Source organism: Cebus imitator, unplaced genomic scaffold, assembly GCF_001604975.1.
Source record: "Cebus imitator isolate Cc_AM_T3 unplaced genomic scaffold, Cebus_imitator-1.0 Scaffold181, whole genome shotgun sequence".
Classification (NCBI taxonomy): Eukaryota; Metazoa; Chordata; class Mammalia; order Primates; family Cebidae; genus Cebus; species Cebus imitator.
The window spans coordinates 1,718,572-1,733,730 of NW_016107496.1; the positions used below are offsets into that span (position 1 = coordinate 1,718,572).

Below are 15,159 nucleotides of genomic sequence, written 5' to 3' on the forward strand. Positions count from 1 at the left end.
GTAGCATGTGCCTGTAGTCCTCGCTACTCGGGAAGCTGAGGCAGGAGAATTGCTTGAACCCAGGAGGAAGAGGTTGCAGTGTGGAGATCGTGCCACTGCACTCCAACCTGGACGACAGAGTGAGATCTTGTCTCAAAAAAAAAAAAAAAAAAAAGAGAGAGAGAGAGAGAGAGAATGGGAGAATTATGAGGAGAGTAGGGAAGAAGGAGAGAGGGAGGAGAGCCACTGGAGAGAGTGAGTGTCGGTTCTGTTACAAGGAGCCTCGCTGTATACGGGGAGCAGGGAATGGGCAGGAGTGTGAAGGGGGATGTGTGTCGAGAGTATTTTGTGGGTTTTTTTCAGATGGGAGAAATTGCAGCATGTGCCTATGCTAATGGGACTACTCCATAGAGAGGGCAATACTGATGACAGAGAGACAGAGAGAGAGGAAAAGTCTTGGAGAGACCTTTTCAGCCTCTCCCCAACTCCAGGCCAATAGAACCACAGAAGGTGTCCTCTTTGAAGGGAACCATAGGGGCACTGGAAATGGCACCAGGCTGGGCACAGGACGCCTATGTCTTGGTCCTCAATCTGCCTGTTTCTGGCCATAAGACTCTGTGCCAGCCCCTTCACACCCAGGGCTTCAGCTATGGAAAGCAAGTCTTACAGCATCAAGACTGCCTGCCCCCGGCCCCCGGCTGGACTGCGGTGGGGGCTGGACTGCGGTGGAGATTCAGTGAGGTAACAGGTGTGAAAGTGCTTTGTAAAACGTAAAGTGTGGAACGGAGGGTGGAGACTATTGTTATTATTCTAACAACACTAGGGCTTATCAAACAAATTTAAGGGATTACTGTTCACCCAGCCCTACTTGTATGCATGGCTTCCTCAGGGAGTTCACACACTCACTGGAACCTGATCCACGGGAAGCCAAGTAGACTCCCTGGCTGGACCCCATGGGTGCTCACTGCCTCCATCATCACCAGCCCGTCTGCCCTGGCTTGACTTCTCTTCTGTTCCCTGCAAATGCCACCCTCTAGGGCCTCCAAGCACGGTTGCCCAGGCCAGCTCTCCCTATGTGGCCCTCTTCTTTCTCTCCAAGGCCAATTCCCCACCCCATCCTTTGAAATCTTTCTTTAGGAAGTATTGCCTGCAGGGAAGGGCACTGGTATGGAGCCGAGAAAAGTTAGTGTCTTAGGTTGACCAGCTACCCAGCGTGCTCAGGATTTAGGGGCTCCTCAAGAACTGGGGCTTTCGGTGCTGAACCTGGGGAAGTCCTAGGTGGCCTGCGCTAAGCAGACACCTTAGTCTTGCTCAAGGCCATATTTAGCCATTATCTTGCCGGGAAACCATGGACAAATCATTCTGTTTCTCTGGAATTCAGTTTTGTCATCTGTAAGAAGAAGGCTGAGTGTTTCACTAGATCCCAGCCCTTCAGTTCCAAGCCTGGAGGTTGTTTATCCATTCTACAATACTGACTGCGCGCTACTCTGCGCCACGCACTGTGCTCTCCCGGCTGACCGGGTATCTGGGCAGCCACCCTGCACGTCACACACAGTAGGTGCTCTATAAAGACCATGGAAAGGATGCATGAATGAACCTGACACACCCCACTCGGGCTTGATCCCTACCTAAACCCCCCAAAGCCTCTGCTCACAGCTCTGACCCCACCCTTTCCCCCCATTTCAGCTCCCTCAGCCTGTCGCCCACAAGCCTCTGAAACCTGGACTAAGCTGCAACTCTGGCCACTGGAATTGAGCTGAACATTCCAGCAAGGAAGGGGAGAGTCTGGTCACTGCTTCCATTGTCAATAAATGTTGACCTTGAATGCCTTTCCAAGAGGATGTCACCAACACAAGCTTGCCCACCTGGGTGGGTCCTGAAACAGGATCACATTCGGGTTCGTGGAGCCCACCTGAACAGGCCTGTGTTGGGCAGCTCCAGGCAGGTGTCTGTTCCTGGTCATTTCTTTTTTCTTCCTTTTCTTTCTTTCTTTTTTTTTTTTTTTTTTTTGATGGGGTATCGCTCTGTCTCCCAGGCTGGAGTGCAGTGGTGCGATCTCGGCTCACTGCAACCTCCATCTCCCAGGTTCAAGCAAATCTCTCCCCTCAGCCTCCTGAGTAGCTGGGACTACAGTCATGTGCCACCATGCCTGGCTAATTTTTTGTATTTGTAGTAAAGACAGGGTTTTACCATGTTAGCCAGGATGGTCTCGACCTGCTGACCTCGTGATCTGCCCACCTTGGCCTCCCAAGGTGCTAGGATTACAGGCCTGAGCCATTGTGCCTGGCTTCGTCCCTGATCATTTCTTGTCTCCTGGGCATCTGCTTCCAGCCATGCCCCACTTAGCCTTAGACCCCAGGTGGGACTCACACCAGACTGTCCAGGTTCTCAGTTTGGCCCTACCACTTCCTAGGATGCTGTGTGACCTTGGGCATGTTATTTGATATCTCTGAGCTTCAGTTTCCCCATCTTAATGTATTAATGGTAGAACCTATCTTATAGACATATGACGAAGATTAAATGCACATGGAGAGCTGGCTGGGGGGAAGCAAGTGTTCAATAAATATTAGCTGTTGCTGTTATCCTAACCATCATCATCATCATGAACATTCTCAATTTCATGAGAACAGCAAAGAGCAAGCTTAATCTAACAGTGTCTCTCTCTCAGGGTACTTGGAATCTCCCCAGCTCCAAGAAGCCTTTCCCAATTCCCCCGAGGAGGGTAACTACGAACTTGGTCCACATGGCCAGGACGCCCCCATGCCCCCACCCCCACAAGCAGCGCTGACCCTCGCCTGGAGGAAGGGACTCTTCCCAGTTCTGCTTCTGTCTACAGCTTCCATCCTGCTGTTACAATCTTCCTTCCCTTCTGCCCAGGTCAGCTGGTCTGTCCTGGAGACCAGGCAGAATTCCCCGAACAAATGCAGCACTGAGCCTAGCTCCACCCTCAGGCTCCTGAGGATCCAGGGAGAAGGACTGTGGGGAAGATGGGAGGAGAAGGGGACTGGGGTCAGGATGCTGGGGAGGCGGCTGCCAAGGAGCCAGGCCACACTCACCAATGTAAACACACCCGCTCCCAGCGATGCGTAGACTGCGTGGAGCCAGGGCACCTGCGGCAGAGGAAAAATGGGCTTAGGGATGGTAAGAAGGGGCAGCAGTCAGAGGCGTGCAGAGGAGGGCTCAGTCTGGAGAATGGAGGACATGGGGTAGCCCTGCTCAGCGCTCCCTAAGGAGACCCAGGACTGACCCTGATCCTCTGTGTGCCAGAGTGGGTGAAGGGAGTCCTGGAATAAGAGCCATGCTGGTGGGACTGGTGGGAGAACTCCCCCGCCTCCGTCACCCATCCACCCCCCATCTCACCCATCATTTTTCCCACAGCACACAGCCCCGGGCTCAGGGCAGATGAAGATGACTCTTGGTGGGCCCTGTTCCCGCTCTAGCCTGGGACTGCTTGAGGCTGCTCCTGCCTCCCAGTGTGTGCTTATCCCTGTCCCACAAAGGGTCTGTCTTTCCTGTGTCAGGGCACTCTTGGGCTCTGCCTTGGGGGCAAGGAACTCAGGTATAAAGGGACAAAGACTTGACCTCAGGGGTGTCTGTGGGGGCATCTAGAGTCTGCCAGCTGTGTGTGGTGGACTCGCCTGCACAGGCTGGAACAGCACACCCCGGCCCTCTGCCCCCCAGTCTCCCTCCAGGTCTGGGGCAGCCAGCTATGGGGGAAACTCTGCAGGAGGGGCCTCACTAAGGCCCTCCATGGGGCCTTCCTCCAGAAGACTCGGAAACAAAGGCATCCCAGCAAGCAGACCTGGTCAATAAAGGGTTCTTTGAAGTTCTGTGGCCCCTTCCTGTAGCCCTCCTCCCCATCCTAGATACACAGAGGGCCCCCAGGCCAGCTCCGGCCCTCCCTTCGTCAACAGGATCCTGGAAGAGCCAAGGAAATGCCAGCACCGATCCTGATGTCCTGGACGGGATGCCAAGTTCCCGGAGGCTGGGGCTGGGCAGGATGGAGGTAGGGAGGGGGAGTGAGGACTACTGCTCCCAGCTCTGCTAGAAAAGGGCAGTGGGGGACCATGTACCATGTGTGGCTGTGGGGGTGAGGGGAATAAGCACCGGGCCCCCAGCAGTCCAACAGCTCATCTCTTGGGTTCCCAGGACTCAGACCTCAAGGTCTTCCTGTGATGCCCCCAATCTGCCCCTTCTCCACATGCAGGGACCTGGGAGCCTGCAGAGTCTCAGTTGGATTCCCCAGGGCAGGATGGATGCTTCTAAAAGAGTGGAGATTTGGCTACCAGCTGGTGGATGCTCTAAGGATGAGGGTATGCTCCAAGCCCCACTGCCCCATCTGCTGCCTGCATGGCCAGCTAGATTCTGCCTCTTTGGACTTGGCTAATTCCCCAGGAGCTCCCAGAAGACCCTTCCTCAAGGCCCCTCTGGGTCTGGTGGGCCTCATGGAGCCCCAGTGCTCCCTTCCCTGCCCAGGGTTTAAATGCCCCACGCCCTACCCTCGGCCTCACCTCCACCCCACAGAGGAGGATGGGAAAAGTGAAGCCGGATGTGGCTTGTGGAGCCAGGCCTGCCAAGAAAAGCCTCCTTGTTTGCTTACACTGCCAGCATGCCTGGGGCAGGTGCTGGGGTGGGGCGGGGGGGGCGGGGGCGAAGGATGGCAGGCTGTGGGGCCTTGACTCCTGGCCTTCCCTGGGGGCAGGGGAGGGAACGGCACCTTGGGCCAGTGGGGCCCCTCCCTCCCCGTGGGGCCTGCCGCAGGACCCACAGACTCACATATTGGAAGGGTAGGAGGATGGCCAGGATGAGTCCGCTGAAGAAAAGAGTCATGAGCAGCACAAAGAGTACGCCCTGGCAGGAGGTGAAGTCGAACTGCGGGGACAGGAACGGGTCAGCTGCCCGAGTGGCCTGGCCTTCCTGGGGCCCCAACTACAGGCTGAGCCCACACAGCAGGCCGCAGTCTTGTGCTCACTCCAAGAACCTGGCATTCCTTCCCCTTCTCCCCCTCAGCAGATGTCCTCCCCAGACCCAACTCACTCCACTTTACTTCTCCCCCCAGCCCTGGGTCTGAGCTCTGAGCCCCTCACCCCACCTGCCTTCTCCCGCTCAGCCTCAGGCCGGGGTCCCTGCCTGCAGGCCCCAGAGCTGACCTTGGTCTGGAAGCTGAAGACGGTGACTGAGAGGCAGACGAGGGCCGTGATGCCCAGGCACAGCAGCACAGAGGTGGTGTTGTAGTAGCTGAGGACCGTCAGGCCGAGGGGTCAGCTCCTGGGCGGGGCATCTGGTCTCCCCCACCCTCCTAGCAGCCCCCCACCTTCTGCGAGGACCTGGTCTCAGGACCTGTGGCCCCAACATGGTGCCCTTTCCACAGGTCCCTCTGTCTGCCTCTCCAGCCCTTCTTCTGGGCCCCGCCCCTCCCAACAGGTTTAGACTCAAAATCAAGTTAGAAGGATCTTGATGAGGTGGGAGTAGGAGTGGGGAGGGGTCGTGCTGGGCCTGGAGGTGGTTTACAAGTAACCACGGGTCCTGAGTCTGGGGGCTTGCAAGCTACAGTTTGGGAGCGGGCACCTTGCTCCCCACCCCCCATCCACCAGACCAGGTCTTGGGGTCACTGTTTAGCTGAATGCTCAAAGAGAGGACTCTAGGCCAAAGCCTCCAGCCCCATCCACATGCTCCCAGGAAGGACGGTGTGTGGGGGCAGCTCCTCTCGGGTGTGGCCGGTGCCTGGCTCCAAGCCTGGCCTACAGTCCTCCTCTCCTTCCACCTGCTCCCTTTACCTGGACAGCATCCCAGTGAGGTAGGCCATGGACAGGGTCTGAAAGGAGAAGCAGGGTGAAGGAATGCTCCAAACTCAGGCTGTGGGGTCCCAGGCACCCTTAAGATCCAGCCCAAGTCTCCGCCCCTTGCAGGTACCCCTTAACTCTGTCTCCGTAACCCCACGAACACTGACTTTCAGGAGTCAGGCCTGGCTAAGGAGTGTCCCCACTGCCAGCTTCAGGGTCTGTACCAGCTTTCCCTTCCTTTCTTCTGCAGCCACGCTCCCCGCTTCTAAGACCTCCCTTCTCTTCTTCATTACCGTAGCTCTAGGATGCCTCAAATAACCCTCTTTAAGAAGTCACAATGAAAAAGACAGTGGATAGGGAGCAGGGCCAGATTAAGCCCATTTGGAAGGAGAAGGTGGACTGTGTTTGTGGAAGAAGTGGGGTGAAAACACCCCTGCCCCCGCAGAGATCTCACATTGGACATTCCCAGTCCAGACTTCCTGGTCCTCAATCCACCCTGCTTCCCTCCTTCTTCCATCCCCATTCAGCATCTGTCCTCAGCACACCCCAGATCACTTACAAAGACGGTCAAGAGAATCAGGTTCCAGGGGAAATGCCTCCTGCAAGGCAAGCCACAGAGTTCAGGGGAGAGTGTGGGGGAGCAGTGGGTGCAGGCTGTGTCACCGCTACAGGGAGGGTCTCTGACCAACCCCCTCCACACTCCTCAGAGCCTCTTCCTCCAGCTACATCCCCATGTGCCCCTTCTCCATCCCCCTTCTCCCTACCTCAGAGGTACCAAGTAAAGGAGGGAGGGGCCGGCCTGCTCGACAGAGGCCCAGAGAGGGATGGAGCCCTCTCAGGGATGCGCACCTCACTGGTGGCAGGCAGCGCTGGGGCCAGAACTTTCATGATCCTGCTCATATTCCCACAAGTTCCTCCTCAAGCCATTATCGTACCTGGGTCCAGAACAGCAAGCCAGGGTCAGGTAGGTTGCAAAGAACACAGCACTGTGAAAGACCGACAGATGGGTGAGTCAGCCAGCCCCTCCTGTGGCCCTTCCCCCAGACCCCCTGCTCATGCCACTGTCTGCCACCCCCTGCCCACAGAGCAGCCGGGCAGGAAGGGACAGGGTCATCCCAGAACCTGGCAGTGGGCAGGGTGGCAATCCAGTTCCAAAAGAGAGCAGGAGGATGGGACAAGTCTGCTTCTAAAAACAAGGAATCTTGGGTCACATGAGACAGCTGTTCCTGACCACCCAATCCAAAATGGCCTCCCCAGACACTATCTTGTTATTTTATTTTATTTTTTAAGACAGGGTTTCACCATGTTGGCCAGGCTCGAACTCCTGACCTCCGGTGATCCACTCGCCTCAGCCTCCCAAAGTGCTGGGATTACACGTGTGAGCCACTGCGCCCAGCCTATCTTGTTATTTTAAAAGCCCATATAGGCTGGGTGCAGTGGCTTATGCTTGTAATCCCAGCACTTTGGGAGGCTGAGGCAGGTGGATCACCTGAGTTTGGGAGTTTGAGACCAGCCTGACCAACATGGAGAAACCCCATCTCTACTAAAAAAAAAAAAAAAAAAATGAACTAGGCATGGTGGCGCATGCCTATAATTGCAGCTACTCTGGAGGCTGAGGCAGAATTGCTTGAACCCAGGAGGCAGAGGTTGCGGTGATCTGAGACCCCACCATTGCACTCCAGCCTGGGCAACAAGAGCAAAACTCCGCTCAAACAGAAAAAAAAATAGGCCCATGTACAGCATTTCCCATGTGCCAGGCAGTTTTAAGTGTTTTATGAATATTAACAAATGTAATCCTCATATCTTTGCAGCTGAGACACAGGGAGGTCAGGCTGCTTGTCCCAGGCCACCTAGCTACCACGCTGCAGAAGCAGGATAAGAACCCAGGCATTCTGGCTCCAGAGTCTCTGCACATAGCCACTGCACGCACTGCCTCATTGGGGCCCTTCTCGGGCTTCATCATTACCTGGGGTGATCTTGTTAGTTACCTTACTGTTGATCTAGCCTACTAGATTGTAAACTCAGCAAGGGTAGGGCCTTTGTCTGTCCTGCCAGCCCCTAGCACAAGCAGGAAGTGGCACCTGTTGGACGAAGTTTTGGATCAGGTGGCCATGTCTAGTGGGAGGTGCAATCTCTGCCCGGGAGCAATCCAGAGCTAGAGATGGAGGATTGAGAATTTTCTGAGTAGTGGAGGCAGAGGCCAGTCCAGGAGGTGGGAGATGATGGCTGGAGACCCAAGGGTGGGGCTTGCCCACGCCTACCTAGGTTAGCGATGCCACCAATGCATAGTTTCCAACCCCCAATGGGCCTTTAACATAGCATTGCTGTGCTTTCCCATCTCCTTTCTTGGTTCTCTCACCCATCACCCACAATTTCAAGCTTCCTCCTCCATCCACAAACCTCTCAGGCCCCCTCACTCTTCCTGCACAGTCTGCCTCAGGTGCACCAGAAAGACTGGAGATGAAGTGGGCTCCCTTGGCTCCCTGCCTGCCACCTGCAGATATCATGTGGTGCTACTTGCCCTCCTGTGCCTCCTCCCATCCCAGGCCAACCCTCCCACCCTCTTAATTGCCCGGAGATCTCCATTACTTAAACCTTTCCACTGGTACCTCTCCTCCCACACAAACCTCCTCAGCTGTTTTCCATCTTCAACCAACACCTTCCCTGCTCCAGCTACCGCCACTCTACCCTCTCCTGCAGCCAGGCTTCTTGAAAAAGTGGTCTCTATTCACTGTGCCCCTCCTCCATCTTCCCAACCCAACACACACAGCCTCAGCACTACTCAATGGGAGCTGGCTTCGCCACATCACTGAGACCTTATTGAGTGCAGTGGATACTTGTCAGTCCTTACCTTGCCTGGCTTCTCAGCATCTGGTCACTATCATTGTTTCCCTGGTTCCACATGACCCCTGGGTCCCTCCTACCTCCCTCACCACTCCCTGGTCCCTCCAGGGTCTCTCTCAGTCTGCCTGGTTCCCTCAATGTGGGGTTCTCTCAAGCTCTTGCCCCATGCTCTCCCTAGGTGGGCTCACTCATTTATATGACTTGCTCACCCATATTTCTGATCTGTATTTTCCTTCTCAACTGCCTACTGGGCAGACATGACTATTCAGACACAAGTAATGCTCAAGAGGTTAGAGGGGAGCTTCCCTGTCTCCCCTGCTCCATCTCCTGCTTTCTCACCTGCAGAGGACGTCATGTACCCTCCAAGTCACCCAATCAGAGACCTCAGCATCATCCTTAACTCTCACCCTGCTATGCCCAATTAATCACCTGGACTTGCTGATCTTCCCACCCAGGCAGTTCTCAAAGCTGCCCTCTTCCTTCCATCCCCACTACCACGCTTTGAGGTCAGGGTGCCTCTCTCTCTCTGGCTCGGACCCTTGCAGGAGCCCACCTGCCTTCTGCCCTCCACGCTGCCGGCAAATCCAATCATGTGACTTCCCTGTATAAAATTCCCAAAGACCTGGTAATGCCCTGCCTGAGCAATCAGAAAATGCACTCCCACTTGCCCTCCAGCCCTTCTGTCACCGCACTCCGCCCCTCCACTCCACCCTTCTCATCACAACCTGCTTTGCTCCCTGGAAACATGCCTGCCACACTCTGCTCCTGCTGGAAAGGACTGACTGGCAAGGATGTCCGAGGCCTGGGTTAGAGAGCGGCAATCCCTGTGCACCACAGGCATGCCTCAACCAAAGCCTGAGCCCCTGCACCCTTCAGACCAGCTCCTCTCACTTCCCACCCAGGTACAGCATCTGGGGGGCCAGCCTGCAACTTATTAATTTTCTATTCCTACCATCTGACCAAGAGCTTGGCGCCTGGTAGGAGCTCTTCAAATATTTCTGGATGAAATGCAAAAAAAGTGGCTCACGCCTGTCATCCCACCACTTTGGGGGGCCAAGGTGGGTAAATCACAAGGTCAGGAGTTCGAGACCAGCTTGGCCAATATGATGAAACTCTGCCTCTACTAAGAATACAAAAGTTAGCTGGGGGTGGTGGTGTGCACGTGTAATCCCAGGTACTTGGGAGGCTGAGGCAGGAGAACCACTTGAACTTGGGAGGCAGAGGTTGCAGTGAGCCGAAATCACACCACTGCATTCCAGCTTAGGCGACAGAGCGAGACTCCGTCTCAAAAAAACAAAAAACAAACCCAAAAAACAAAACAAGAGATGTGATTGAGACAAGCATATTGGATTCAGTGAGTAGGACCCCCTCAAGTTAACCCTTTCCTGGTCTTCAGTGGTTTTCAAATAATGAGAAACTGTTGTCGCAGTGGCCAGAGGGCTCTTCTGGTAGCTGGTGCCAGAGGCTGCTGAACATCCTGCTCCATGCGGGACGGCAGAGCCATCCTGCCAGACTTAGGAAACACTCGGCACCTGCTCTCTTTCAGTCTCGGTTGAGTCACTGGGCAGCCACTTCAGCAATAATCTAATAATAATACCCGTGTCCATGTGGGTGTGGGTCCTATCTCCCCAGCCAGACTGGAAGCTTCCTGAGGGCAAGAGCCCAGCCTCCTTTTCTCTCTGGTTCATAGCTCTTCAACTTTCAAGACAAGGGGTCCAGAGGACGGGCAGAAGGGCCAAAGACCTGAGGATTGTGGTGCAGATTGGGAGCCTGACACCCCGCATTCACATCCCAGCTCTGCCACTACTGTTGTGTGACCTTGGCCAAGACCCAGTTTCCACCCTTGCAAAACAGAAACACTGGTACCAACTCACTGGGCTGTTGGAAGTACTGATGAGACAACATAGTTCAAGCGCTTCGCGTAGGCCTGGCACAGTGGAAGGACTCCCCACGGGAGTTATGATAATTAGAAGTTGGCTGATGGACAGCTTCCTGGAAAGGCTCTGACCCACCTCCACCCATTTCTGGTCTCACACTTTTCCTCCTCTGCCTGGGTTTCCCCTGGCCCACCAGCCTTCTACCACCGTAGGCAGGCACAGTAGCTCAGTGGGCGCAATCAGACAATAAAGTGAGAAGCGATGGAGGGAGGCGTCTAGGGTGTTGAAAAAGCTGGGCTGTGAGTTGGGGATGGGGAGGCTGGCAGCCCAGGGGCCAGGCAATGAGTCACTTAAGAAGTGAGAGGGAGAGAGAGAGAGAGAGAACCACTGATTTATGCATCAGAGCCGCAGCCCCAGGGCCTGGGCAGGAACCACAGTCTGTTTACAGAATGTCAGGACAGGGAAGTAAGGCTCAGGCGCAGGCCAGGATCCAAACCCAGTGCCTTCCCCCGCTTGTCCTGCTCTAAGACAAAGGAGGCAGCAGAGCACAGAGGGTAAGTTCCACCATCAGAAAGACCTGAGTTTCTTCCCTGGTTACACTGCTTTGAGCCTCACTTTCCTCATTTGTAAAATGAGTATAATAGTCGTGTCTGCCTGGTTGGGCTACTGAAAGATCAAACGAAAAATACACATAAAGTGCTTAGCACGGTGCCCTCCTTACAGAAAGAGAGCTGCCTGATTCTCAATTCTCCTACTGTTATTCCAAAAGGAAGAGACCAGGATGGAGTCCTTTGGGAGCACATGATGTGTTGCAGGAGGTGAGACCCACCAGGACTCAGACACAAGGCTGACTCTGGGGGTAGGATGGAGAGAGCTGAGGGATGGGGAGGGGGCAGGGCAGGGCAGGACTCAGGCAGGTTTTTTGGAGGAAAAGGGCAGCATCCCATTGGTGAAACTCCCAAGCACCTTTCATGCTTTGGGCACCCTATGGAAAGCACCCAGTCCACGTCCACCTCCCACTTCTGCCAGCACCCACCCTGGTAGAAGCCAGAAAGAGCATCTCTGTTTTCTGCCCAGAGATGTTGAGGAAGAGGGACTCCAAATCTCACCATTCAGAAGTCAGATTCTCGCACTCCAATACCCCCATCCTACCCAATGGAATGGACTCTGCCCCCCTAAGCCTGCTCATTCCTGGGCTGTCTCCCTGCTACCACCTGCTAGGGGCAGACTCCCATAGACTCTCCCCCAGAAGGCTCAGAGAGGGGCATAAGAATCCATTCCCAAGTTCTCAGGGGCCTAAGGCTGCCAGGCAGTGCTGACGCACCAGAAGCCATGCCAACCTGCCACATGGGCTGGCCTAGGTGGTAGTCTCTAGGGCCTCATTAGCTCTACTGTACAGCACCTCCCAGTTCCCCAAGACACATGCCTCCCCGCCTGCCTGCAGACAGGCCCTCCTCCATCCTCTGCCCTAGGAATGACTCTGGAACCCCCAGAGGCCAGGTGAAGGTCCTTACCATCAGCCTCTGGTGGGCCCCGTGTGAACTCTAGGCCCATCTTTGAGGCTGCTCTGGGCTCGGCATGGTCCAGGGGGCTCTGGGCTGAGCCCATCTCCCCACCAGAGTCCCATCCAGGAACAGACTTGGAACACACACAATGTGTAAGCTCCTCGGCCAGGCAGTCAGAACCTCAACTCCACAGGACCCCACTGCTCTCCAGGATGCCTCGGAATTCCCCTGCATGGAGCCTTCCAGCCCTCTGACAGAGAAGTCCCAGTTTACCAAACGTACCATGTGCATTCTCGCCCCACGCTTTTGCTTAAGCCACTTCTCTCCTGGGAACGCCGTCTCCAGTCTTCATGGCCCATCCTTTGAGGGGCACCCCTGATGTGGGCTGTGTGTGCTGGTATACGGGCTCACTCCTTCCCTCCTCCCCTCTCCAAACGCTGCATCTGTTCATGCTGCCTTGGGCCACCCAATAACTTCCCCTGCAGAGGCCTCTGCTCCTGCAGCCCTGGTACAGGGCTGGGCTCACGGTGAGTGCAAGAGCAGTTCTGCTCTGAGCCCCAGGATGGTTCTGGCCTGGAGATATCCAGGATGACCCCTTAATTACCCAGAAAGGAGGATCAGAATCACCTACACCTTCAAACCTCCTCTCCCAAGTTACTGGCCAGATTCCTCAAAGGATATAGGACAAGCAGGAGCCAAGTGGCTCGAGGGCTGCAGGGAGCCTGCCAAGTGGACGGATTAAGAACACAAGCCTTAACCTGAATCTGGGTCTGAATCCAGTTCTGCCACTGACTAGCTGTGTGACTCTGGGCGAATTCCTCATTTCTCTGAACTTTAATTTTCTAAAGTAATCATACCCAGTAGATGTAAGGACCAGAACGCAATACTGTACTTGACGTCAAACACACAAAACAATGCCCAGACCTTATTAAGCACTCTTTAAGTGGTAGCTATTATGATTAATATTTCATAAGCATTAATAACAACATTAATAAGAGTAGCAACATTATCATTAGTGTAGGCCAAATTGTTCCAGTCCCACTTCCTCTTAGGACCGAGGTCTGGGTCTCTCCAGCTACAGCCCCAGCCCAACCCTTCCCAATTTGTGCAGGCAGCAGGACCTACCCCTGTCGCCTCTGTGCCCCATCAGATTTAACACCTTAGAAAGGTCCTTCTGGCCACGCTCTGGAGCTGGCAGAATGGGGCAGGGTTGGAGAGAATCTGTGACAACAGTCCCTGTGGTGCTGGGAGAAGCTACGGGCTCAGATTTGGCCAAGAAAGACACAGAGTTCGGTGCGGTGGCTCACGCCTGTAATCCCAGCACTTTGGGAGGCCGAGGTGGGTAGATCACGAGGTCAGGTGGCCATGGCCAGGCCTGAGATATAGACCATTCTGACCAACATGGCAAAACCCTGTCTCTACTAAAAATACATAAATTAGCCAGGCGTGGTGTCGGGCGCCTGCAGTCCCAGCTACTCGGGAGGTTGAGGCAGGAGAACTGCTTGAACCTGGGAGGCGGAGGTTGCAGTGAGCTGAGATCGTGCCACTGCACTCCAGGCTGGCAAAAGAGGGAGACTCCATCTCAAAAAAAAAAAAAAAAGACAGAGATTCCCTCTTCTGGCCACTAAGCCTTCTCTGAAAGGGGAATGGGGTATACTCACTAGGATGCCCAGTACCAGCCTGGGTTGGCCTGGACATAGTCCTTGACAGGGTCACTGCAGAGAAGAGAGAGAGGGAGAGAGAGTCAGAATGTACCCTAGGTCTCCATTTCTGGTTCAACATCTGCATCTGTCCCACAGAGGAAGCCGAAGGAAGGAATGCAGGCCCTGGAGGCTCGGGGAGTCCCAGCCCACAGTCCTCGGCTGGGACCCGCAGGTGCCTGGGCGCACAGCTAGTGGATCGAAGCAGAAGGACTGCTGCACAGACACCCAGAAGGTACCCTGGGTCCTCCCCACACTGGACAGAGGACCCCTCACCCATGGCACACTCTAAGGCTCTTTCCCAGTAGGAGGAGGCCCACCGCCCCACAGGCATCTCTCCAGGCCACATTCCAGCAGGAATCTGATCATGGGTTCCCCGGCCCCAGGCCTGGCCATGGACATGCCTGGAAGGTGCTGGCCTATGCTGCCAACTCACCAGAAGGTAAAGAGAGCCACAACAGCCAAGGTCACCAGCAGCTGGATCAGCAGGATGGTGTAGACCTGGGAGTGGGAGGGGATTCTACTCAGCTTGGGGAGTTCTGTTAGAGACCTGTCAGCCCCCCAGTGACTCAATCACCTCTCCAGGTCCCGATCCTGTGCACTCCACCCTTCTTTTTGGGAGTCACTGGAGTGAACCCAGGGCAAGGTGAAAGGAAAGCAATGATGCTGCTGAGCCCAGTGCACTCCCCAGCATTGGGAGAAGAGGGGACAGTGCATTTAGGTGTAGCAGAGGGCACTGGAGTGACATCTGAGGAAGCAATTCCTAAGGAAGCAAATCCCAGTTGTCAGCTGGGATCACAAGAGAAGAGGGGAAGGATGGCTTCTGCAGGCAGAGGGTTGGGCCAGGGTCCACTCCAGGGTCTCCCCCACTGAGCCTCCCAGTCCCAGAGGGCAAGGGAGGGGCATTACTTTTCTGATGAAGACTCGACGAACTTTCTGGTCGTCCCAGCTGAAAGTGGTGAAGAGCTCATGGTCTCCGGTGGGGAAACCGTTGTCGTAGCTGGAGCTGCTGCCTGTGTGGCATGCGGAGGGCATGAGGGTTCCCCCTACATAGAATTACTGACCCCAACATATACCAACTCAAAGCTGCCTTTTTGTTATCCTGGCCCTCTGGACCCTGAACTCTTTCTCTCCAGCCCCATTACCAAATATCCAGCCCCAGCCCAGCCCAGCCCAGCCCCAACCCCCAGATCTCTCTCCCTGGTCACTTCTCACTTTTCTTGCTCTGGGTCCTGGGAAGAAACTGTCACCCCCTACCTCTCCCTCCATCCCAGCTGGGGCTTCTTGGTAACTAGGCTCTGCCATGTGAATGTGGCCCTCCCATCTTCTCCCTCCCTCACCCTCCTCCTTGGACATTTTGGCTCCCTTGCCGTCAAGGATCACAGGGGGACAGCCACTCTCTCTGGGCCACCCAGCAGCAAAGATCCTGACCCTGGCTCATTCTTTTCTTTTCTTTTCTTTTTTTTTTTTT

At 55.1% G+C, this 15,159-nt stretch overlaps 1 protein-coding gene across 2 annotated transcripts in view; it reads right to left on the reverse strand.

Moving 5' to 3' along the window:
* FAIM2 (Fas apoptotic inhibitory molecule 2) overlaps positions 1-15,159 on the reverse strand; it is a 33,599-nt gene that overhangs the window by 12,060 nt on the left and 6,380 nt on the right. For both annotated transcript variants that reach the window (XM_037744696.1, XM_017545802.2), the window contains 9 exons: positions 14,598-14,701; positions 14,125-14,189; positions 13,650-13,703; positions 6,698-6,748; positions 6,322-6,361; positions 5,757-5,794; positions 5,130-5,217; positions 4,756-4,851; positions 3,036-3,089 (listed from right to left, as the gene is read on the reverse strand). In XM_037744696.1, the coding sequence (XP_037600624.1) occupies positions 3,036-3,089; positions 4,756-4,851; positions 5,130-5,217; positions 5,757-5,794; positions 6,322-6,361; positions 6,698-6,748; positions 13,650-13,703; positions 14,125-14,189; positions 14,598-14,701 (590 nt within the window). The remainder of the gene's footprint in view (positions 1-3,035; positions 3,090-4,755; positions 4,852-5,129; positions 5,218-5,756; positions 5,795-6,321; positions 6,362-6,697; positions 6,749-13,649; positions 13,704-14,124; positions 14,190-14,597; positions 14,702-15,159) is intronic.